The following is a 25,907-nucleotide window of genomic DNA, read 5'->3' as shown; positions in this document are numbered from 1 at the left end:
AAACCCCCTGAAAATAGACAAATACCAGATAATTCGTCTCCCTCCACCCCCTGTATCTGACCAGACCAGAACCCTTTCCACCACCCCTGGCAATGATGGGACATGGTACAGAACAACCTCCAGGTCCTAGCCATGCCCTGTCCTGGCCACTGCCAAAGTCAGCCCTGTCCTGGCCAGTACCAGGACATAGCACAAAGAAAACTGAACTTTACTGAATAGCACAAGCCAAATCAGACCAGAAAAAGAGATAATTAAAGACTAAGTTTTTACAGAATAGCAACTGACCTCCATCATTCATGCAACACTCTTCCCATGAGCTCAACAGAGGCAACAGAATACTTCATGGCTTCTTTGAGCGGGAAAAAGAAGGAAAATAAGAAAGAAAAAAAAAAAAAAGGTTTTGTGCTTCTTACACAAGGAAGACTGCTAGGGAATACAGGTAGGTGATGCCACAAAACAAACCAATGGGCAAGTATATCAGCAGCAGCAAGAAGCAATAAAGCCAGAAGAGGATTTCTATGGGAAACAGTGACTGTGTTTGTTACAAACCATTTCTGTTTGTTCACCCTAACTCGTGAACTACATTATTTACTTCACAAACACGCTATAGGAATGGTGTCACATGGGAAATTGTATTTTTCCTTTATTATTAAAAGCTACTTCCTTGTAATCACCCCTGCTCAGTAGTCACTTTGTCCCTGATCAAATGACACAGTCCATTGTCTTCCACAGAAGCAGCAGCAGTTTAGTGCTAAATTCATGCCTATCCTCCTGAAAACTTGCCAAACCTTTAAATACTGCAGGCGCCATTTGGGAATGAAGTATTTATTTCTTATCAACAGTTATTGTTTAAATGAAGCAACAATGTAAATGCATCATTCTCCCTATTAGCCGAAGGATGTGAGAAGTCTGTCTCTCGAGGAGGAGGGGAGTACTTATGGTCCCTCAGGGACATATGCCTCGCATCTACAAAAACACACAGCCCATTGGTGTTAAAACAAAACAACCCACCACAACTTGGGGGCCTCTTATGTTTCTCTGTTTCAAAAAATAAGTTTGGTTTTAAAAACCAAAGCTGAAATGACAACAACATCCTCAAGGCCAAAGTTGAAGACTTTTCTGCTCTTATATCTTAATAATTAAAAATAGCATGCACTTTTTCTTGCCCCTAAATCACAATGAAATATGTTCTTCCCAGTAAATACTGCTTTCGAAAATGGAATGGAGGTGCTCTGAAGAATCTTAACCTTAAATCTTACTAAAAAAAAGGATCTATTACAAAACTTTAAAAACATGGCTTTCTTAAAATCGTAACTAAATGGAAACCTAAAAGTTAACAATTTTTCCACCTGAAATTAAAAGTATTTTTAGCCAGCCTTGTATTTTTCAATTTTCATCCCTCAGCATCTCCAAGTGCTAGGGGCCATCACTGAAAGGTAAGAATTAGTGATCTCCATTCCAGAACTTCAGAAGCCCAGAGATGCTCACCACTTGGCTGCCATCCTCATACTTACAGCCACTTTCATCTGCAATGCACAGCTAACAGCCACAAGCAGCTGGGGTTTTTTCTCTCTTCCCTGAAACTCTACTGTAGGACTTGCAAAGCATGTCTGCTGCCCGGATGGAAAAGGAGCAATAGAAGGCGTAACATCATTTTCTTTGCTACCTGAGGACATTCTCTTCATCTCACTGCCTTTCTAACCTCACACTGGGAGCTTCAAGAGCCTTCATTTGAATATTTGACTGGGAGGAAGTTCCCATCACAACTAAATTTAAGCATATGTAACAGCAGTAATTATTAATGTTTAGTTTTGGTAGAATTCTTATTTCTTACCATTCTTAAATTCAAAACAGCAGCCCACTTTGAATATTAATCAATTCAGCAATCCTTCAGAGGTCCTTTTGAAGAAAAAAAATCCACTTTTTTATAATGAGTAAGTTGAACTGTAAAAGTTAAAATAAAAATACCTATCATGCTGTTTGGATTTTGCTTGGTTGCTTTTTTAAACAAACTGCACCTACTGGGATGATAAAAAAATTATTTTCCACCTTTAAGATTTATTTTGAGCACTGGCAGTAGCTAATACTTTTCAGCACTCAAAGACAAGACACAATTGCTAAGCACCATAACTGTAAAACAATAGAGGATACAATAAGAGACTTTCTTTGCCTTTTTACCTTAACAATAAAGCATTTAGACTGTAAGTTTGTCCTCCATCCTGACTAAGGGTGAGCGTTTAGCTGCAGCATATTACAGGCTGCCTGTCCCCTCACAGCACTGCATAATCCAGTCCTGTTCCCTGTTTGCTCTGCTCACCTACACATGAAGGTCAGGGCTTGAATCCCTTCTCATCCTGCCAGTCCTCACAATACAGGCATGCTGGGGGGATAATAAGGGATGGATCTACTTTCCTGCACTGCAAAATAGGCAGCCTGTGCAACCATGGAAGATCACACTTTGTTCCTCCACCTGGCCACAGCATCACTGCCCACAACTATGTCTGCTGTTGACTTCTTTGGCTATCCTGCTAAAAAGAGCTGCCCACCACAGCTCCAGGTTTCTTGAGCTCCAACTCAATCACATCTCTCTCAAATTATGACAGCAGCAGTATGTCAAAAGGGCAAATGAGAGGGTCAGCAATTAGAGCCCCAAGAAAATATATTGGTGCTTAGTCCATACTATTTCGCTTGAGGCACTCTGATCTTCACCCTGCTACAGCAGACTGGATTTCTCCACCCGAGCAGCATCAGCCGTCCTGGCCCTCTCTGTGCATTTCTCCCAGAAATGCTTCTGTGGGCTTTCCAACACCAAGCCCAGGCACACAAACCCCTACTCAGGATGCAGAGACAAAAGTGTGCAGCACTGCATCCATGAGGAAAAAGATTTCAGCACAGTAGTGAAAACGCAATAAGCAAGTGGCAATGATCTCCCTTCAGGGAGAAGTCATAAGCATCTTCGACAATATTTCTAATTTCCCCAATAGCCACAAATGAAGACAAACAGGCGGCTGCTGCTGCTACAGAGGGCCAGGAAGCCCCCAGAATGCAGGCTACACACAGCTACAACTGTTTGGACCCACGGCTATAACAAGTCAGAAAATCTACAGTTGCAAATCCTTCCACAAACATACAAATTAAGAACTACAAAAAGGAAAAATGGATGGGGAATGTGAGATTACAGAAAAAACACAGAGAACCCCACTTACTGCTACAAGAAACCCCATCATTTTTCTAACAGTTGATTCTAAGACTGAACAACAGATTTTAAAAGTACTGAACCTTTTGTATAAACCTACCAAAAAACTGCAATAGTTGCAAACACATGTAGTACTATTTTCAGTTACAATTCACTGCCCCTTCTAGTACCAGAACAAGGGATTGTCTAAAGTTGCACACAGAGGCTTCGAAACACGCAAAAAGCAATGCTTCCCCACTTAACATCCACTGCAGCTGAGGAACTCAATCTGCTACCAAATTCAGCATCACCAAGCCTGAGACTAACTCCCTCAAGACACAAATTGCTGCAGGCTGACAGCATACAACAGAAACAGGGAAAGCACATTCTTATCCTCTTCCCTTTCTGTTATAGACCACTAGAGATAAAATACTGAAGTAGATGTACTTCTTGACCTTCAGTTATTTTTATGCTGTTACGTAATCTGTAGTAAATACATAAATACAGCACACAAAAGCACTGCTATTAAGGATAAAAGCAGTCTAGCCTATTTCTCTGGGAGCACTGATGAAGTGTATAGAAGATACACAGATTTTTTGAAACTCAGTATGTTAGCAAGAGTTAAAGAGTTTTAGAACAGCCTTTCCTTTCAGATAGCAACGTCTGTTTTGGACTGGAATTTGCATTTCCTGAGTAAGGTAAACTTCTGGCATTAAATCACAAATAAAAAGTGCAGTCTTGCATAATTTTCTTTTAATTATTCCTTTTAAGGCATCATTTTCATATTTTAATACTACAGAAGGAATCTTTAAAAAAGAAGGCTAAAAAAACCCCCACAAAAACATAAACCAGTGAGAGTAATTGAATACAGTTCTTATTACTATTTTTAAAGTGTCTTTCCATCACCTGACGTGAACTAAATACTTTGACAATTTTATGTAAGGCATTTTAACTGTGAGTCATCTGCAACTACGCTCTTGCATACAAAATAAGCTGAAAACAGTTGGTACTGCCTGCTGAGTGACATCCCTGTTTTGCTTGAATCTTCAGACTCCATCTTCATATGGTATTTCTGTTCATTTTAGAAACAATGTATTACACACTGCACATCTTTGGTTCTGTTTCCCTTTTTTATTCACTAGCACAGAATTGCATTCCAATTTCAGGTGAGTCATTAAATCCAGTCAAAATGCCAGCCTTGCTTCTCACTGGGACTTCACGGCAACAATAAAATCATCTTTTGTTCTTCTTACAACCTAGTAATACCTTGAGAAGACATCTGTGTAGTAACTTGATTAGGACAATAAAGACAGATGATCTGGCTAGAAGAGCATCCTCGAACTGTACTGAAACAAAATGTGAAAACCTTGAGCTAGGCTTGTAAAACTTGTAAGGTCTTATAATACATTGTTCTTTCATTATTAATCTTAGAGCAAGAAATCACTATTTCTAACAAACAAATTTTAAAAAACCAAAATCAAACTGATTTATCACTGTTTTCACAGAACAGACAGAATAACCAGATTGTAAGAATTAATTACCCTCACTTGAAATATTTAGTACAAAATTTTCTACAATAATAATAATATACTGAAGTTCAGGGAGGGAAGCCAATAGCTAACTACAATTCAGGATTTTAGAGTCCAAATTAAGAGTTTAATTTATGCTGTAATTAGGGACCTTTCTTTCTCATTGCTTATGTCTTCATGACTAAGGATGGTCATCCTACGCCCAAGAGCAAATCACAGTGTCCACTGCCTTCTCATCCAGAAGGTATCTTGTACTGACATACTACAGTGGCAAGGAAAGCACATTTAAATAAGCCAACTTTCAAGTACTGTTAAAAGCCACACTGGCCACCTAAAATATTGGTGCAACACAGGATGAAAAAACAATTCCATGTACACGAACACAATACATTTTGTAGGTGCACAGAAAAAACAAACATAAGAGTTTAAAAATACCTCCAAAGCCATCTCCGTGGAAACATTATCTGAGAATTCCTTCTTTTATTCAATTTTAATTACTATTTCTTTTTAGGCACTTCAGGAAATTCCAGCTTTTTTAACCAGAGCAGACAAAAAAAAAACCCACCCAAAACACCTTGTTAGACTATCTTGCTTCTTCTAATGGATATATGAAATCAAAAGAACTTATGGCACATAAAGTGCCATAAAGACTACACAGATGCCAAAGTTCCTTTCAGGTTTTACAGTACATGGATGGAGCAGATAGATTATCCATTAACACTTGAAACTTCAGACAGTTTGATTAACAAATTAGTTCCTGTTTCTGCTCATTTATAACAAATGCATTCTACTCAAGTATTATTTTATGTGAGGATACGTATGCTTCCACACCACCCAGTACAGGAGGGCTCAACACTTTCAGGTCTCTAGGATGCATGTTTTACAGTTATTATTTGGCTATGCAGTTTTTCAGAATAACTACCATGTCCTCCCCCCCCCCTTTCATTTTTTCCTTTAAAAATACCTTCTCAAAAAGAACTTCTTTCCAGTCCTTTTTGTCGGATTGCCAGCAATGCAAGAATCGCAATGCAGTCTACTTTAAATTAAATATTACCATTAAAGACCAGGCACTATTTCAAACCAATCAGGCAACCACAATTAAGAACTTTCAATTCAATAACTGCAATGTATCATTTTTCCAACTATGCCATTATTAGCAGTATTACACATTTTGTACAAAGACATCTTCATGTTTCTGATAACAACCACTGAATAAGTTGCAAATAAATTCACCTCTTTTTGTTCAGTCTTCTGTCCATGAGGCCTTGAATCTATGCACTGACTTCCAGTATCCTCCCACAAAAAGTCTGTATTGTATGTTCTCATCTTCAAAGTCACAGCCCTCTTAATTCTCTGCATTTGAACTCACCATGAATCCAGAGAAGATTGGAATAAACCCGAAGGCAGCCTCTGTGTTCCTGGGCACACTACTTCATTTCCCTGTCCCTTGGTCTCATCTCAGCATTCCTCTGGTCTTTGAGGCAGGAATTGTGGCACGCTGCACATTTGCACAGTGGCACCCTTGCCTCAGCTGCGCCCTCAAGGCACTATGACATACAATCAATAACAGTAATTAATTTTGTTCCTTGTTTCCTTTTATCCAACTGCTGTGGTCTTTCCTCTGATAACTGAATATACATTGTAGCTCCTCATGTTTTTTCTCACTAACAAAGATATCCATTGTTCCTCTCTCCTTAGACCTACCCAGACCCAATTATTTAAGAAAAACACAGCAATTGGTTCTCTTTGTTCAAATTCTGTTCCAGAATTAATTTCCTTCACATATATTTTCATTACTAATTTAAGGCAGCACGTGCTACTTCAAGCTTACAGGTTAAACAATTGAGAGACAAATAAAAGAAGGGTTTCAGAATAAAAATACCAATGTTATATGGAATTTTTTTTCCCCCATATATATACATTATATCTTATCAAACTAACGGGTGACAAGAAGTACAAATCTGTACCCAGGGCAGATCTTCCACTACAGATTGGGCCTTCTGACAATGGTTTAAATTATTTCAAGATTACTATTGACATTAAACACAGGAAAATGCTCAGAAAAAAACATTCATGTACTTTCATCCATGCACATACACACCCACACAAGCAGTCAAGAGTCCAACAAAGCCAGAGCTCTTTTGGCAAGACAAACCTCAACTCAAAATTAGTGTTCTGTGCCAGCATCAGCCATCAACAAGTCCTTAGTCGCAGTCTCTTAAATACTGAGTACCTACTGCTAGACAGAAAACCCAAGTCTTTTCCATGTAACTATCTCTAACATGACTATTTAAGAGCTCCCGCTATGCAGCGGAGACATGAATGTGGAGAAACCACAAGCAACTTGTGCCATTTTAAGCGACTTCCAACGCCACACTTTGAGCAAAACAAAGTCAAATTTGGGTTAAACCAGAAGCAGGTCACCTGCATTAGCAAATCACATCACTAGCACTCGCTTGCTGTCACCAGGACAGCTCCACACAAGAAACAGTAAAACATCTTATCAAGATATTTTAATGTTTCAGTACATGTCTTAGTATCATGTCTAGCACTGAAACAGTGCCAAACACAGCCAGATTTGTTACAGCTTCTGTGACAGTTTAGGGACCCCATCCTTACCCAGGCAATATTGACAAAAAAATTGCTTCCGTTTAGAACCCAAAACATGAAACTTCCCTGCTTCAGGTTAAAAGTCAGATTGTGACAACTCATGTGCTGAACTTGGACCATTCCAACAGCGGAGGAAAATCCAGCTTTGCTAATGCAAAGTGATGCAATATATCTGTGCAACTGTCTGAAGACTCCCAATATTTCTCTGCAAAATGACTCAAACAATTTATTTCTCTCAAATCAAAGCTGACTTAAACACTTTAAATTTTATATCTTCTTATTTAGATACTTACAGAAATAATTCTGCTTGTTCATTGTGGCCATCAGATTAATTGTGCCTTTTAATTCCTCTGATAGCAATGAAATATTTCAGATACATATCTTGCATTTTCTGAATGTTCTTTCCTGCTATCGTTTTCCTCTAGTAACAAAATCTCTTCTGAGGTTACATATAGAGCAGTTAGGTACCTTTCTTAAAAAAAAAATGTAGGTAGTTTCCTAATGAGAAATACTCACTTTTTTATTGCTTTCTAGTGTTGTTTAAGGAAAACAAAGAAAAGCCACACGTCAAGAGATCTTGTAATTCTCTCCAATGTCTGGAGTTGGAACAGGGTAGATATGGACTGACAACTGGAATTCTTACCCTGTAACAGTACTCTACTCACTGAAATTTCAATTCTGAATTTGAACTATTTTTCATAATAGAGTTCTTCTAAAAGGGTACTTCCATTCGTTATGAAAAAGTCCTGCCGCCATGTCATAGGGCTCAGTGAATGATGTCATAGACAGTTCATGATGTCTTGCTTGGACCAATACAGGTTCTAAAACTATTTATGAGCCCTGAGATGAGACAGGCTGAACTCCAGAAATTACTTATTTTTTACCCCTCTCTAGGTCAACATTCCAAACCCCTGGGGAATAAGTTACCCCAAGACACTGTGAACTGCATCTGCGGAGAGTTCAAAACCAAAATGAACTAGAGGATCTTGAGAGGTCCCTTTCAACCTCAGTGATTCTGTAAAAAATAAGAAAAAAGTCAAGTGTTGCCTCGCTAATAATTTTGACTGTTTAGACTGCATTAATCAGCAAGACAACCCAAGTTCAATTCAAACACATGCTCAGTGTCTAGGAACAGCCATAAATCAATAGGAAAACAGTGATAGTTATAATTAATTTGGACTTGATAGTTTTGATCAATTAGCCTCCAGACAATTCACAGGGAGTGGAATGTGACTCCATATTATATATGGAAATCTGGGTATGAATTCCAACACTGATATACACATTTTACCAAAGCCAGTTTTAGCAGCAGAGGTAGAGGATATGGTTATATGTCTTAGTTTAGCTGAGGTTTTCAATACCTAAAGAGTTCTGAGGATTATTTTACTTTCCAACAACGCTGTACTTAAGCTGCTTCTTCAGAGGATGAACTTGCAAAAATCAGAAGTCATATTGCCTTAGCCAACGTGCTGTCAGTCAGACCACACACTCTCTCTAGTAGTAAAAATATATTTTGCCATTGGATCCTCAATCTTCACTCATAGGCACCAATACCCATAGAGGTACTTTCTAGAGATTCCTAGTCAAGTAACAGGATAGAGTAGGAAGAGTTAATCGAAGATTAAATTTCAAAATACATTTCAAAGACCTCAAATTCCTTATGCAACAATTAGCCTGAATCCATAATACTTGTTTCACAGGTGATCTTTACAACCTCTAACTAAACAAAGTGGCGCTTAACTTCTGAATTTCCTGAATCCCACTATCTTTCAAGCCTTCCAATCAGATTTCCCTCTCTGATCCAAAGAAAAAGCTAAACCCAAGAAAAAAAAAGAATACCACAATACTTCTTGTTTAAAAAAAAAAAAAATTCAATCCATATTTAAGTTAAATAGTTACGAGCAGTCATAAACCATCACATTGCTCATGATTTAATTATCTTAAGAAAAAAAAAAACTTTTTATTCTTCATCTTGCAACCTCCAAAACTAAAAAATTGCTTGATTCACTTCTCTGTTTAACCCAGTTTGCCAGCAAAATCATGTCAGACGAGCCGTGCCACTAATGCACTGAAAAATGCAACAGGTACCAGAAAAATGCAACAAGATTCCTAATGCTCAAAGTCTACAGAATTAAAAAAAAAAAAAAAAAAAGCACACTTCTCAGGAAGCTCAGCAGTTTAACAGCTCCCTGAAGCAACCTTAATAACACAACATGATGTTAAAACAAATAAACAAAAAGAACTTAAAAACCCAACAAACAACAAAGCCACAATCTACAAGTAGTACTGCATAAGAAAAGTCTTAAGCTTAAAACAATATTGGAGAGAAGAGTTACCCACTGCATTGCAAGCTGTACCCCAGTTTTACAGATGTCATGTTGCCTGAAGAGGTGGGAATGATACCTCTGTCAGCTAACCTCTAAGAATATTCTGTTTGTCCTCTGGATCATCTCCAAATCTCCCAACACCATCTTCTGTCAACATTCAGACTCGGTTCACAAACACCACATTGTACTGCTCAATTACAATATCTTGAATGGACACTTCTCTGACTTTCAAAAGCTCATGATGGACTCTGTGTTAACTTCAGCTAGAAATGGGCCTCTCTACAATTACTGACATTCTCCAGCACTGGGCTCACGACAGTGCTCTGGCATTTGTATGCTCTTTGCCCCTACTACTTGTTAAAAACTCTTTCAACATACAGCATGTAGAAATCCAATCCTTGTCAGAAATGACAAATCTGAAAATATAACAGGCAAACGACAGCTAAGAGCAGTAGCTACCATCCCCTAGATCAGATATTAAAAGAACACTACTGACATAACTGAAACCACAACCAAAACCTCGTGAATTCTAACACTGCTCACTTTCTCATTTGAATTCTCTTACGCATCCAGAGGAACAAAAACCTTGGCCACCAGAAGCTAAGAACTCAGGAGCTTCTGTTAGAGCTGAAGTGAAAGGTTCACATCTCCAGCTGAACCTGACAAAACTGCCTTCCATAGACCAGAGAGTTTGATGGGAGGAGCACAATCCATTCCTGACGAGCTTTCTCTGCCTGCAGAGAAGTTTGAAGCTACTGCAATTAAAAGCAAATGGGGGATAAATTCCTCCTGGAAGTCAGCACCAAATCTGTGTAGTCCAATTCTGATCTGTTTTTCATCCTGCAGGATTGAGTAGCGTGATGGAAATCTCTTCTGTAACATCTCCCTCTCCTCATAAGGTGTGGAAAAAACAGGAATTTTAGGCTCCCTTCCAGAGCTGTAGTATCCAAGTCCACCCAAATCCTTTTCTATTCTCCGACACAAACTTTAGTACAGCTTTCAGAAAAACATGTCCAGTCTTAAAAAATGCAGTCATTTATGATTTTACTATACTGTAGCTCCTTACTGAGAAACACAAATTATAGACTAGAACTTGCTTTCCAACCCAAGGGGAAAAACAAACAAGAAACCGGTATTTGTTGAATCACAAGACTATTATGAATTTAAGAGACAATGCTCTTATCTATTTAGGGTGTAATATCTTTATTATGAAAATATGTTACACTTCAATCAAATGCTAAATTTAAATCAAGAAATATATTAACCTTTACTTCAGCAAGAGTTGGGTTAGGAAAAGAAAAGAATGTAGATAGTTTTAAAAGAGGGCAAGAGGTTGTTCATACAAGCTTCAATTTTTCTTCAAGTTCATCCTCTTCAAGACAAAATACTATCATTTTGGGCTCACCACTCCGGCTCTTCACAATTAAAGAGATATATGATTTGGAAAGAAATGTTTCAATTCCAGGTATAGGTTAGTTTAGACACAAAAAAGATTCCAAAACCCCCATACACTAATCAAAAAGCCTCAAGAACCCAGAAGATAAAACAAGATACATCTTCATACAGGTATCGCTATTTTCTTAACTCTGAGAAAAACAACTCCAGTGTTTAAGGAGAAAACACCCGCTATGCAGCATTTAAAGTAAACACAGTCATGAGACCATGCCATAGTTTGTACTAATTAGTTTTCAATAGAAGCTTCTGAACTAGACAACTGAAAACAGTAGAATAAATCATATGCAAGTGTTCAGAGAAGATCTGGTTATGTGAATGGAAAATCCAGGAAATATGAAGAAACTTACTGACTATTTCAGCAGGAAATAAGCTGGAAAAAGTCTGTTACCAGATAGTGCCATGCAAACCATGGGTAATCAAGAAAACTGGTTGAAGCTTTTTCCACTCAAGCCTTCCAATTTTACTGGAAGACAAGAGCTCTAGTGCTGGACTAGGCAGATTAGACAAATGTGATCAGAAGGCAAATTCCTGTGCCTGTCTATTTTTTTTCATTATATATTCTGCTCCAATCCAAGTACAAGTTAAATTACTCCAAAGAATTCAGAAAACTAGCAGATGCATTTTAACGTTTACCTGATCTCTACAATGAATTTGAAAGTGCATATAATTTTAGCTATTTCACCACTGCCATAGTTACTACCTGAGGCTGAAAAAGCAGTGTTGCACAGCAAGAGCTCAGTTCCACCAAGCGCTGATTTTTCTAAAACGGGCTTTCCTTAGGCTTGCAGACACCAAATAAAAATCACAGGTGCACTGCTGAAGTCTCAGAAACAACATTTGTGACAAGATAATTTCTTACTTTGCAGTATAATTGATACTTTCTTCAGTAACTAAACAAAAGTAATTACAATGGTATATTTTTCAAGACAAACAGATATCACAACCTTGTAATACAGGCCGAGTAATAACATATTTTTGAAAAAGTATTAATAAAAATATGACACTGAAAGAGTAAAAAAATAAATAGTAAAAAGAAGCATTTTGCATGTATCTAGTACCTAAAAAGCAGTATTCCCCTACAGCATAGATAACTTACAGAGAAAAATAAACAGTAATCGTAATCTCAAATCCAAATTAGAGTTGACTTTGGGTTCCATAGTGGACATAATAAAATTTATGCCGGACACAGCAAAAACACACTGTTAACAGAAAAACACACAAATGCAATTCTGCAATAATATTTAGCTTCTTAACAAAGACATCAGGGAGATTTGTAGAAAAAGGAAAATCTTTCTTCTCAGAAAAGAAGAGCACATGAGGGATTATTGCCTTTTCTGAATTAGACAAGATGATATACCTGAGCAGCAGAGCTAGAACAATTTACTGTTAGACATGTTTTGACGGACTGTTAGCAACACGCACACAATTTTAAACTAATTGTGCAAAAGCCAGGTCGCGCACTTCTGGCGCCTAAGCAAGATAAACATTAATTGTGCTAAAATGGCAGACAATGACATGAATTCAACACATTTAGGCCATTACATACAACAGCACACAACACAATTAGTGTACGACTCAGCTCTGGTTAAGATCTAGAGGAGGTTTGACATTAACATCAGTGAGAACAGAACCAGACTTATAAAAAACATACATGGCCATATAGAGACCTCACAGCCATGGACTAACAAGTCATTTCATGGAATGTTTAACAGATGAAAAGTAGATTATTCTGCTAGACAATATACTAAAATCAATTAATTTACGTTTGATTTGCAGTATCAATTAAGCAATAGGTGAGAGAGCCAATTTTTTTATTTGAAGCAGTCTTTGTAATACAGGATCTGTTTTTAGGCTTCTGGCCAAAAAATGTATTTGTGCCATACGGATTTTCTTCTAGACTTTTGTTAATAGAATAACCTTTAACAACCTGCTATACCAATCTGCCAGTTTTAAGTATTTCTTTCATTTAAAAGATTTATTCCTTTGGCAAAGAAAATGAGATCCAGCTAGAAATTTTGAAAGGAATATATTTTCTTCAGCTGATTACTCTCTTTAAAGGTGTGCAGTAAGGTTACAAACCCATTTCACTTGCAGAGCTCCTTATTTCTCTGCCCCTCCCAATAAAACAAATTATTAGGGTACAACCACTAATAGCAAACCGTAACTTTTGAGTAAGAACTTACTACAAGAAAGTGCGCCTCCCAAGCTCTAGATGTGGTTCCAATTGTCAAACTGTAATTCTGTAACAGACATAAATCATCATAAAAAAGCCTCACTCATCAACAGAAGTTAAAGAGGTACATAAAGAAGTAATTATGTTAGCACAAATAACCCTGCACAGTTCACCACCAGTTAACCTCATTCCTTCCTTGACCGTGTGTTCTGACCCATGTTAGTTTATTTTGTTAGTAAATCAAAAAGTGCAGCAAGGTCTTCTTGTGTAAACAGAAGTGCAAATGCCATGCGTAAGAAACAAATGTTCCCCATCAAGTTCGGAAGGCTGAGCACTTCTTAGACACCATGCTAACTGCATTACAGCCTCAGAAAACTGATACAGTAGCCCTCACCTAGAGGTTTTCCGAGGGTCAGTAGAAGGTATCTGTGCAGAGGGACAGCGTAAACAATTCTCTAAGTCAGGCACAGGATGTTCTCAATGAGCTGATTTACCAAGTCTGACGGACAGCCCCCCAAAATAAACTGGTTCTGAAGGGAAAAATATTGCCACCGATTTTTTTTTTCCTTTTTTTTTTTAATCTTTACAGCTTGTCAAGAGAAAAATAAACTGTAGAACAGAAAGCAGAATTAAAAAAGGGCATAAAACAGAAAGTATCTAAGTCTGCTTCAGTAACAGACTTATCATATAAGGAAGGAAGGAATTCAAAAAATTCCGTTACAATTGCAGCTGACATACAAATTATGAAATAGAATCCAACTGTAAATTTCAAAAGAAAAAAGATCAATATATTACTTCTGACATCATCAGAATAAAGTGATGCTTGCAACATTTTCAACAGAATATGTCAATATTGCAGTTTGATATACCTTTAAACCACATCCATTTTATTTTCAGTAAATTAAAAGAGGCATGAGAATTTCAAGATCAGATGAGAGAAAAAAAGAAACAAATATGCTTTCAGTAGCTTGAAATCAATAAACAAGTGTAAACATGTCAGTATTTTAAAATGCAGGTACACCGTTTTTTTGCTGGACTGCACAACACATCTCACCTAGAAAAATTCCATTCACCTTTAGGAATATGAAAATCTAATTCTCGCTAACTGACTACTTATTTTTCACCTCCCACTCACGGAAAATGAAAGTATTTCTTCTTGTATCTAAACTTAAAGTACACTTTCTATGCAAAACTTTTTTTTTTTTTAAGAAAAGCCAGGCCACAAACTATGCCTCTCAAAAAGGTGACAAAGCTCACCTGCAAGTTCTGACATCCCTTCCTCCTACATTCCATCCCACTCCCTTTCTAGACAAATTCTGTTGAGTTGAAATTGAAGATTTTGGAGTCTTTCAATTCAACAAGATGAAGCTTTCCAGAGGTAAAGCATGCAAAGGAAAAGGAGAAAGAAAATGCAGACTAATCATACATCAAGACAAATGATGTTCTAAATACATTTCACTGGAATTCTTATGATAACATCTGACATCTTAGTAAACTTTATGTGACATTTTCAAAACACTTATGTTCTTGTTCTGAGAGGAAAAAAAAAAAAAAGAACAAAACCTTTACCTAGTCCTTTGTCAGACAAAGAGTAAAATTAAAAAGTAAGAAAGAAATAAGACTGTTGCAGCAGCCCTCTTGTTTGAGAGCAGAAATTAGCCAAGACATAGACTTCTTGTTTATCACAGTATAAAAAGGGTCCTGGCTTATTCCTTTTTACAGTTCAGCCATACTGACTCCAACTATTCACTGACTCTGGCTGCAGCAAGTTCCTACTGTAGGTTTCCCTGGCAGCCTCTGACTTTTAGTTATTTCCTGCTAAACTGCATGTATCAGTTTGCAGATTCTCACTGCAGGCTTTCACCAAGCTAGATTGTGACTGCAGGTTCCAGCAAAGGCTCTAACAACAGACCCAGACTGACCTCACAGCAGTGATTCTCTCTGCCAGGATCCTTCTTCTTCAGGAGCTGCCTCCTTCAATGATCCTCCACAACCACCCTCCCTCACCAGCCAACTCTTTTACCACATTTATCTTTATTGGATACAGCTGTGACATCAGGGACGAGGCTGTGTTGGGTAATTAACACAGCTGTTACATATCAGGGGCAAAGTCACCTGTATTCCCTTCTCCTACATAAGACATAAAGAAATTCCAAATTTAAGAGACCCCGTTAAAAAAACCAAACACACACACAAAAAACAACCTATCAATTTGAATGAATTCTTAAATTCATAACTACAGACAATAGCAAGTTCTACCACAAGCTTAGGTTGAAGCTGTGCCACATTTAAAATCAATCCCAATGCTGGAAGAGAAGGATCTCACTGGCTCTGACAAGACCACAGAAAAGTGACAGGGATTAAATAAAGTTTTGGACTCAGATCTTGAAACTCCAAAGAAAAGCAAGTTAAAATGAACCAGAAGATAGGGTACAGAACACCGTACTCTTCTTGTTAAAGATACTGCTAACAGATTCCAGAAATGGACTTGGAGGCATAACATTGCAACATCCTGAAACTACTCAAAAATGCAACCTATCTTCTACAGGATTTCAGAAACCTTCTCATGTCAAAGAAAATTTGCAGGATATTTTTACAAGAACCCTGATCAAATCAAAATGAAGACCAGGCCTCCATTGATTCTTCTTCCATTGATGTACCACTAGCAAAAGCAGTAACTCTTTAAATGCATAATTCATTACGAGAGACACATTACAAGTGATTAAAGACTAAATAATAAGGCTGACATATCTGATCAGGCAGACAGACCATCATGTAAAGACCAATTGAAAAACAATTTGGGCTATGAATCCTTAATTCACAAGCTCACCCTACTGAAATTCTGTCATTTACCCGAGCAGCTATCACCCTTCTGCAATCACTAAATACTAGACTAGTGCTTTTTCTTTTGCTCACAAGCTTTCCTGAAGGACCCACTACCTAAGTCCAAGACTCCAATAAACTAGGCACGCTACTGACCAACAGAGATGGCACAAAGTCAAACCCCAGCAGACTCGGCATGGCATGGGATAAGCCTTTGCCTCCTGTGGTAGCTGGGGCAGAACAACAACAACAAAAAAATTAATACAAGCTTTAAAAAGAACAGTAATCCAACTTTTAAGCAATGTAGAGCTATTAAATTACTTGTAACACCAGAAGAAAAGAAGTGGGGATGGAGACAACCTTACTGAGTATTTCCCTTCATCACAAATTGTGAAGTTTTTGACTTTCCTCTTGCACAGAAAAGGGAACATGCATTCCATCTCCCTGGTACTTGCCATAAAGACTGCAAACACACATAACCATCTATGTATTAGCATTGCAAAATGCACTTCATAAATGGACCAAAAATAGACAAAAATATGAAGTGACATAATTCACATATTTATTGGCAAATCCTCAGCATTAGGAGCACACAGAATTCTTTTGGCTGTTGCAGGGCCAAGGATTTTTATCTGTCTGTACAGGTATTTAGGTTGCTTCTGTCACCATTGGAACCAAATGCTGTTACAAAGATAGCTCAAGGATGAAGGTGTGTCTGCAGAGAGAGGTTTAATGATCTGGCTTGTGCTTAGCATTTTAGTTCTAACTAAATTATTCCATTTTACAGCTAGGAAATAAACACACAGTAGGTGACGTTCAAACATTTATCAGCATGGCTACATTCCTGATGTACGATGAGGATCAGTTACCAGTTACCAGAATGGATCCTACAATCCAGAAGTTTACTGAGTCTTAATGCAGATCTATCCAACTGCCTAGGCTTACTCTGAAAACTCTTCAAATTCCCTTCATTCCTCCACCTAAATTTATATACAAGGAATTCTGCTTGCCCATCACAGGAATGAAGATGTTCATACACCAAGGGAAATTTTCTGGCATATTCAGCAAAAGAAGATAAACTCCTCTTTCTCATTTTCCTTCTTCTGAAGCCAAAGAACACATCCCACACAAATCCCAGGTACTTGTTTTTTCCAGCTTTGCCTGGTTTAAAAAGAAGAGATATAGCTGTAAGAGACAGCCATTTCTGGCCTGATTCCATTAATACAACTCCACATTCTGGCAATCCCTAGGAAAACTCACAGACAGCCAATGCAAATTTTGTGTTGCTTCCTTTCATCATTCTTTTGAAAGAAGCATTTGAGCAGAGATACACTTCAAATTCAGTTCACTCACAGATTTCACAGTAGAATTCCAGAGAGGTTTTCAGAGAGGTAGAGAGATAGGCCATGTCAGTGTTTGGCATTTGGTTCTGGCAGCTAATATCCTTAAGATATTATTTCCCACGGTCAAGTTAAAGACGACCAGGTAATACAGGTCTGTTGTTATGCAGCATTATTACTCAAATCCTCTGAGAAGCTGTCTCACAAAACACAATGGTCTCGTCACTCCAACTCAGTGACAAAAAAACGTCATCCAAGTTAAAAATTAACTGATCCATGCATGGTAGTGAATTACATGTTGTAGATTTTTGCCAAAGTCCCTCTGGGACATCTACTGAATTACTAGAAAACCTAATATACTTCACTTTTCTTCAAGCACATGACAATTACAAGGAAGGCACTCATGACTATCATAAACATTCAAGTATGCCACAACACTGAAGGACTGACATCATCTTTTTATTTAAAATTTTACCGTTTTAGTGTGAATGCTCTTATGAACATATTAATATTACTTAAAATCTATTATAGCATTACATTTATAGAGAAACTGCAGCTATCACGTTAATACAGCTCATGTCATGACACCTTACCCACCATATCTTACCCTTTCCTAACAGAAAGCATCTAGATACCATTTTGCTTTTATTTAGCAATTCTAAGAAGCTAAGAAAAGCTTCTACTAAATCACACGCCTCAAAAATTTGTTCCAACCTATAGCAGCTGAGTAACATCACTGGGCTTGAGGAGCAGCAACACATTTGAAGACTTCAAATCCTTCACCTCACAAGTTGCACCATGGTTATGATGTTAAAAAAAAAAAAAATTAAAAAAATGAAGTTTTTTAATAACTGAATACATAACTAGTTAATGAATCTCACACTCCATAACAAGTGACTACAGTATAAAATTACACTGCAGTAAAAACACATGGGAGCTCGTGCTAGCCTTTGTTAGGAAACTGGGGTGACCTCTCATGATGGTGCAGGCAGTGCCCTTAAGCTGCTCTATTTCTTACAAGGAGAACAAAGAAATACCACAGCTGTGCCTCTGACAGTCACAGGATATTGCAGTAAGTTCCATATTGCTGTGGTTGCCTATAAAAAGGCTTAAACTGTTATCAAAATTAATTCTTTTATGCTTTTTCTCAGTTACTGAGATGCATCAGGCGGACTCAGAGGCCCTCCATTTCCAGAGTGGCAGAGACAACAGCCAGATGTGGCTGATGTGCCATACACCTGAAAAACACAGTATATAGGTCTTTAGCAGAATACAGACTGGAGACAGAAAATGATGCTGGGCCACCCTTACTTTGCTGCAGGGAGAAATTCCAGAGTATAACTGTGTCAAACAAACACAGTAAGAAGTAAAAATTCGTTCAATCACCCTGGTAAAAAGTGGTCATTTTACAGTTCAAAGGTTATTTATGTATTATTGCCAAACGAAAAAAAATTATGTCACTAAAATTTTATTAGGACATATAGGAATATATATACTTCTTGACTTTCCTACGGTCATCCACAGAAAGCTTCCTTTCAGTCAGGTCAGGAAATTTAAATCAAAAGCCTAGGTGTAATTCAGAAAACAAAGCCAAAACTAATGCAGATTTTCAACATGAATCAAAAAATCAGAGGAAAAAGATGGAAAAGATTTGCCTTTTCAGTTTAATTCACAAACTTCCTGGGGTCAATCCACTCAGAATTTCTCCACAGTTTCCAATCTTTTACCTTGATTCAGAGAAATACATCAACAAATCCATATACCTGCTAAAAAAAGACTGGTTTATTTTCTTGAATTATAATCAGACTGTGCACTTTCCACACAGCCATGTAAGAGGAAAAACCACCTCTAAAATATGCTTGTAACAACACAGCATGTAAATAGAGAAGTGCAAGTCAGAGATAGTTCTCAAGCCCATTCTGAATCTTGAGTCAGAAATTAAGTGTTGTTCTCTCTTTACAGTCTGTCCACATTTTAAGTTCCTACAATGGATTTTCCTCAGGTCTCCATGATTCCAAAAAGCAGGATGAATCAAAACATCTTCAGACTCTGACAGGAAATGCAGGTCTGTCTCAGAATATCAGTCAGCCAGCTCACAGGGTGAAACTTCCCTGGTGGATCAACTATTACCTACAGTTTCCCCAGCTGCCTTCTCACACATCAAGTAGAGACAATTTCCAGAGCATGGGACAAGACAGTACACGCACTAGATGAAAGATTATGTTATTGGATGAAAGTCATTCCATCCAATAATATAATCTTAAAGGTGGCATAAAATGTTTGGCAACTGATTTTGGAATCAAATATATATATATATATATATATACATAAAAGGTTTGCATGTAATCCCCAAAAAAGAAATGGACTGCATGTCCTTGCTGAAACCCTTTCACTACAAACAAGCCATCCAGCCCAATTCCAAAATAGAATTTGAGATCATATTCAGTATCTGTACTGCAGTGCAGTGCCTTAGAGAGGAAGGTACAAATGCTGCAATCTCAGCCACGCCATCCCTCACATGAGCTGTTCAACAGTGATCTCTTGTGCCAGTCCCTGGTGTATCTTCAAAAGTCAAATACTGACAAGTACAAGAAACCGTTTTTAAAGTAAACAAAGGATATCCAAAGTGGGTTTCAGCATTCTTTCATTCCACAATTGCTTCTAATAGCCAAGATTGCTTTTGAGCATTTTCTTCAGTGCATTCTGGCAATCCTATGTTTGATGACTGCAGTTCCCAGAATCTCACATATTCTGATAAATCCCTTTAAAAGATAAGCAACACAAGAAAAGCATTGAGGGATTTACAAAAAAAAAGAACAAAACAAAACAAACAAACAAAAAAACACCTTTTTTTTCTTTTCTGTTTCACTGAGATATTCATAAAATTCTTCTACTGTTTAGTAACTTATCTTACAATAACCTTCAGGTCATGTGTCTTCTGGTTCCTTTTGTGTCCTATAATTCCACAGAACCTTCATGTAGGATGGCACGTAAGCATATGACTTTTAGTCAGATTTAAAGTGGCACTCATTAGCTAAATGCTGCCATAATTAGGAATATCTGGAATAGAAGAGACTCTGAAATCACAGAATTGCTCCCCGAGAAATGTGAACACACAACATTTTTTATTTCAAACTTCTCTGCCATAAACTTCATTCTTTCTTTTATTACTCAAGTAAAAATCCCAGCACTGAGTGAAAAAAATCTTCTGTATGTCAAACATGAATCCTAAGTAATGTTTAAATTTGTCTCAAATTGCTCGTCCAGTGTTGCAAAGGACACTTCTACTCTCCACTGGCAGTCACACTTAGAACTATTGAATCCACGCAGAAAATAAGGCAGCACAGAATACGTTCACACAAGCAAGAGGTTCTGTTTCAGCGCAGGCTAAGTTTTTGGGTTTTTTTAAAGGCGTTAGAAGAGAACATGGAACATTAGCATTTGAACTTAAAAAAAAAAAAAAAAAAAAAAAAAAAAAAGAAAGAAAAGAGATGATGACTCCATCAGTCCTGGGGAACATGTGCTGCTCACACTGATTATGCCTCCGATTCCTGACAGGCATGGTAGTCATCACTGTCTCAGAAGACAGTGAAAAGAAACATAACCCTGACAGCCCTACTTCAGTGTGTCCTGTTGGTGTCTCCTACCATAAACAGCTGAAAGCAGATCTGCCTCTAATTTAAGAAACTCCACATCTCCAGAAAACCATACACACTGGCATCAGGAACATCACAAGACCAAATAGCTAAATTACACATTTCTCGTCACTTTCAGGTACATATTGCTCCTGAAAGTCGGGACACCTTTAAAAAATATAGGCAATATTTTTTTTAGGCAATATTTTTTTTAAACCTTTCTATGGTTTTAATCCTCTCGCCAGCTTGCCACCCCACTTCTTGCAAAGGCCTTCCCTTATGGGGATTCTGTGTCACAAAAAGAGTCCTTGCACATGCACATTAAGGAAGGAGCCTATCCACTTAGGGGAAAATATTTTCTGTTTTCTCCTGGAACTTGGAATTATTTACACTCTCATCAAATTACACATCCTAATAAAAATAAAATAAAAACAAGCAAATAAAAACCAGGCAATTTCCATATCGACTATGAATGTTTTAGATTCTTGACTGTAAAGACTAAACACTGAAGGCTATTTTGCACATACCCTTGATCTTTCTAGTAGTAAAAAAACCCCAAACTCCTCTACAGGGAAGAGGTCCTCCCCAGACAGAGCTAAGAAACACACTGCAGGATACTTGCTCCCCTTCACTTCTCCTGCACAGCACATGTTTATTCCATGGGAGAAGTCAGGAGAATGTACGTCCTAGCTTAAAAAAGGCCACACGTAATACAAGGTCATCTCCACATGGAGCACTCGGCAAACTATTGAGGGAGATCCCTGTTTCCAGAGGAGCAAGTAATTCCCAGGACTACAGAGGAGTTGTTTGAGGAGAACTGAACAGCACAGAGCTGAGCTCCAGCCTGTCCAAAGCAGTCCCAAACAAAGTAAACTCTGATGCTTCCAGAAATACAGGGCATTAATAGGTTGTGTACACATCTCAGAAGTGACGTATCAAACTCAAATTTTTCCCAAAAGAAACAGAAATCCATCCTACCAGCAGAACTGGCAGGAGGTAATGCTTAATGCCACTTTACCAAAACAAAGCCAAATCAGAAAAAAAGAAAAGAGCAGCAAGTAAAGAAGAGGAATCGTTAGACATATAGGAATGTGTGAAGAGGCAAGAAAAATCGGATTTTCCAATCAACATGTGGCAAAAATACAAATTCAGTTCAGTAGCTTAATGCAAATAAAAGGCATCTTTAATTGAGTAAAATCTCATGTGTAATTTTAAACATTAAAAAAATACAGTGTTTACATTCCAGGGTAAACTCTAAAGATTTTAGGAAGTTTATGATGTCCTACTGAAGAAGAAAATATGAAGACAACTGTTTACATGTAGTAGGCCTACAGATGTCATCCTGAAAGTATTCAAAGCACAGAATGCTTTTTGCTTGCATACGGTGTTCTTTGAAAAGCTCTCATTTATCTGCAAAACATTTATGAATACATCTTTCCCTAATTAGTATTTTAAAAATAAATAACTAAAAAGAAAAACTGCAGTAATTACCAGGGTAGTATCCATTTCCAGTGCTTTCTACCAATGGCATTCAGAAAGCTACACACATCTAACAGCTTTAGACACCACTAATCCAAGCTTTCTGACAATAGAGAGGTGGAAGACTACATCACAAAACATGCCTGAAAACACCAACTTTTCCAAGTAATGCTCATAACTTGGACAAAGTGGAAGGAAGAGAAGAGTTAAAATTACTGCTTACATACCACTACAGATATAGACTGAAATGGGTTTCTCAAGCACATCCATCAAAGCCTCTTAGATTAAACTACATGGCAAGCCTCCCCAAAGCCTGAGTTTACCATATTCAAGGTCATTTTACCACTAGCGCAACATTCGAAACATTTTTAAGTATTATCTAAGACTGGGTTTGCCAAATCTGTATTAAGGCTGACACACATTATCAGGAGTGCTGTTTTACATAACATGCTGCTGCTGTCAGGTGATGGAGTTTAACATTACCGTAGATGTGCTGAGGTGTATTAGCAGGCTCAATGCTTCTCCTTCCCCATTAAGCATTCAGATAACATGAACTAAGCTTAACACTCAAGCCTGCAGTGAGGCTGCCATTGTACAAGTCTTACAAAAATCTTTACCAGTGAGAAGTACTAACAAAAAGACTCATAAATTGAGATGACAAACCGTCTTTCACAGAAGTGTTTTTTCTGTGTTGGCTTTAGGTGTTAGGCAACTCTACAATACAAGTCACATAATGCTGACAGGAAAAAAAAGTTGCCAATCTTCATGCCAATGTTGCGTAACAGCTGTATTTTCTGTAAAAGCAGATTTTCCAAGAATCCTCAAACAAACAAGCAAAAAAAAAAAATTATATTAAGGTATACATCTACTATTGTACGGTTTCTGCTAGAAATAGAAGACACCTGGGATCCAGGATTCTTAATGCTGATGCTGCAAACAGCATATGAATATGCTTCACAATACACTATGTTGCTTTCTTTCCACCCCCCTTTAGACGTATTTTCTTACAAGCCATTGAACGTGAACGTTTTCTAAATCAGACTGTACTAAATAAAAGAGAACTTCAGCTTTATCCTACAGTCTCAGTGTTTCCAGCTCGACTTAACAAATGTCTCAGCAATATTTCCTCAAATTGTGGCACGGTTTGTATGCACCACCGTTCTAGATGGAGATGCCTATCTGCAAAACTTGCTAGGATTGTGCATATAAACGACACTTGGGAGATGGCCGAGAAGATAAATAAAAGCATCGCTCGAAGAAACATAATCCAGATAAGCAGTAGATGCAGCAGTCCCGACGTACTAATTAAACGGAACGAGGAAGCGCACTAGCGCCTTAACATGCTCTGGACCGAAGTAACGAAAGGATGCGCACGCTAGAAAAAGCCGTAGTAGTCCGTGCCCAGCGAGAAGAACGCCTGCAAGTTAGTGGGAACCTCCGCGGGGAGGGGACAGGGTGAGAGAGGTGCTCTTTTTTTTCCCCCCCAAGCCTATTTTTGCAAAGGGAGTGCGATTGCAGCTTTGGCGCCGGGGACGGCTGCTGGGTTAGTATCTGCAGTAGGCGCACACATCGCGGCCGGGAAGGCAGCGCGGAGAGGAGAGAGAGGTGCTGCTGGGGAGGCGCCGCTCGCCCCCGCCCGCCTGCCCGCCCCTCACTCACCCTGCCCGGGGGAGCACGGCCGCCCGCCCCTCCCGCTCATCCCGGCACGGCCGGCAGAGCGGGCCGGCTATCGCCCCCCGCCCGGCCACGGGGCCACAGGCTGCCAGCCGGCGAGGGACGGGGCTCCGGAGCCCGCTCGGAGCTGCCCCCGCCCGGCTCCCACCCCGGCCGGTCCGGGCGTCGCCCCCCGCAGCCCCCGGCCCGCCCCGGCGCCCGGCCACAGCGCGGAGGTGAGGGAGGCAAGCGCGGCGCTTACAGTTCGCAGGAACTGGATCTCGTCCTCGCCCTCGCCCCCCTCGGCCATGGCTCCCCCGTGTCTCTCCCTCTGCCGGGCGCTGCTCCCGGAGCCCGGGCGGGCGGCGGCGGTCGCTCCCCGCGGGGCGGCGGCGGGAGGTTCGCGGCCGCGCCGCACCGGGCCGGGGCAAGTGCGAGGGCGGCGGAGCCGGCGGCCCCAGCCCGGCCCTGGCTGCGAGCGGGGTGCGGGCGCTCCTGCAGCAGGTTGACAGCGCTGCCCGGCTGCCTGTGCCTGCCGCGGGGAGGGGGATGCGATTAACCGGGGGAGGAGGGGAGGCGGAGCTCCCGGCCCCCCCGCCGCTGCAGGTGATCCGCAGCCCGCTCCCTCCGCGCTCGGAACGCGCCGCCCAGCGCCCCTTGCCGGTGCTCCGCGGAGAGGCGGCTGCCGCCGGCTCGGGGCTCGGCTCGGCGGCGCGCCCGGGGCCGCTGCCCGATCCGCCGGCCGCGGGCGTTCACCCCGCACGGCCCGAGCCTGGGGCGCCTCCGCTCCTCCGGGAGTCGCCCGCAAGGCCGGCGGCGCCGTGCCTGCCTGGGCACCGCTGTCCCGCAGGAGTTGGGCGTGATGTGCTGCATTGAGAGAGACCTCGGGAGAGGGGGGATTAAACGGCTCTGCGCCAGTTATTTTGTCAGCCGGCCGTACTGTCGGGGAGAGGAGCTGGAAGGTGCAACATGGCTTCACCGGGTGTTGTACTTGAACCGTCGTGTGAATGAGCTTAAACCCGGGGTGAATGTAAGGCTTTAAAATACCGTTTCCTTCAAGGATAGCTACCACGCGTTTCCGTAGGGTGAAGTCGAGGGTTGCCACGGCATAGCTCATCTTTCGTGAGCATTCTTGCAGATCGTGCCTTCACAAGGGCGCCTGAGTCCATCAGGGAGGATGCTTGGCCTCCAGAAAGAAGTCTGGCAAGCCAGAGAGCCACCAGACTCCTAACAGCAACAGCGCTCTGAAACAAGCGTATGGCAGAGAGCCTCTGTTAATGCAATGCAATGGTCATGCGGGAAGGACACCCGTATCTCAGAAAAGAGTAAAGTTAGCACTGGATCGCTGACAGAGTGAAATGTGTGCGGGATGTATAACTGCAGAAGGCTTCTGAAGGACCAAAACTGGTAAACATAATGAAATCACAATTATTTTGGTAAGCAGACTGTGTGGCTAGCATAGCATATGTGGAAACTGTTTCTAGAGAAGCTACGCCCATTATCTGTAACTTTATGCTGTTCAAGGACGTCATGAAAAAGTGCGGCACTGTGATATTTTATCATTGCTTCCAGCAGTGGAAAACCTGTTCGTCTGACAGATTGGAAACTGCAAGAGCAGTCATGACCCATAAGACCTCTAGAGCAAGTAATGTAGGAATGTTTAATACAGAGGCTCTAAAGATGAACTCCAGAATAATGACAGCTTAAG

The 25,907-nt window shown here is 39.8% G+C and overlaps 1 protein-coding gene across 4 annotated transcripts in view; it reads right to left on the bottom strand.

The window, feature by feature from the left end:
- The window catches only part of RYR2 (ryanodine receptor 2), a 384,235-nt gene extending 359,720 nt beyond the window's left edge, over window positions 1–24,515 (bottom strand). For 3 of the 4 annotated variants that reach the window (XM_040059776.2, XM_058419590.1, XM_058419592.1), the window contains exons 1-2: window positions 24,462–24,510; window positions 13,280–13,336 (exon numbers count right to left, since the gene is read on the bottom strand). In XM_040059776.2, the coding sequence (XP_039915710.1) occupies window positions 13,280–13,336; window positions 24,462–24,509 (105 nt within the window). In that variant the 5' untranslated portion in view covers window position 24,510. Of the gene's footprint in view, window positions 1–13,279; window positions 13,337–24,461 lie in introns of all 4 variants that reach the window. The other variant, XM_058419591.1, reaches the window with a different exon arrangement.
- Between the last annotated feature and the right edge of the window lie 1,392 nt (window positions 24,516–25,907).

The sequence above is a fragment of the Hirundo rustica genome, chromosome 3 (assembly GCF_015227805.2).
Source record: "Hirundo rustica isolate bHirRus1 chromosome 3, bHirRus1.pri.v3, whole genome shotgun sequence".
Taxonomy (NCBI): Eukaryota; Metazoa; Chordata; class Aves; order Passeriformes; family Hirundinidae; genus Hirundo; species Hirundo rustica.
Note: the sequence above shows the minus strand (reverse complement) of the source record. Positions and strands in the feature narration are given on the sequence as shown.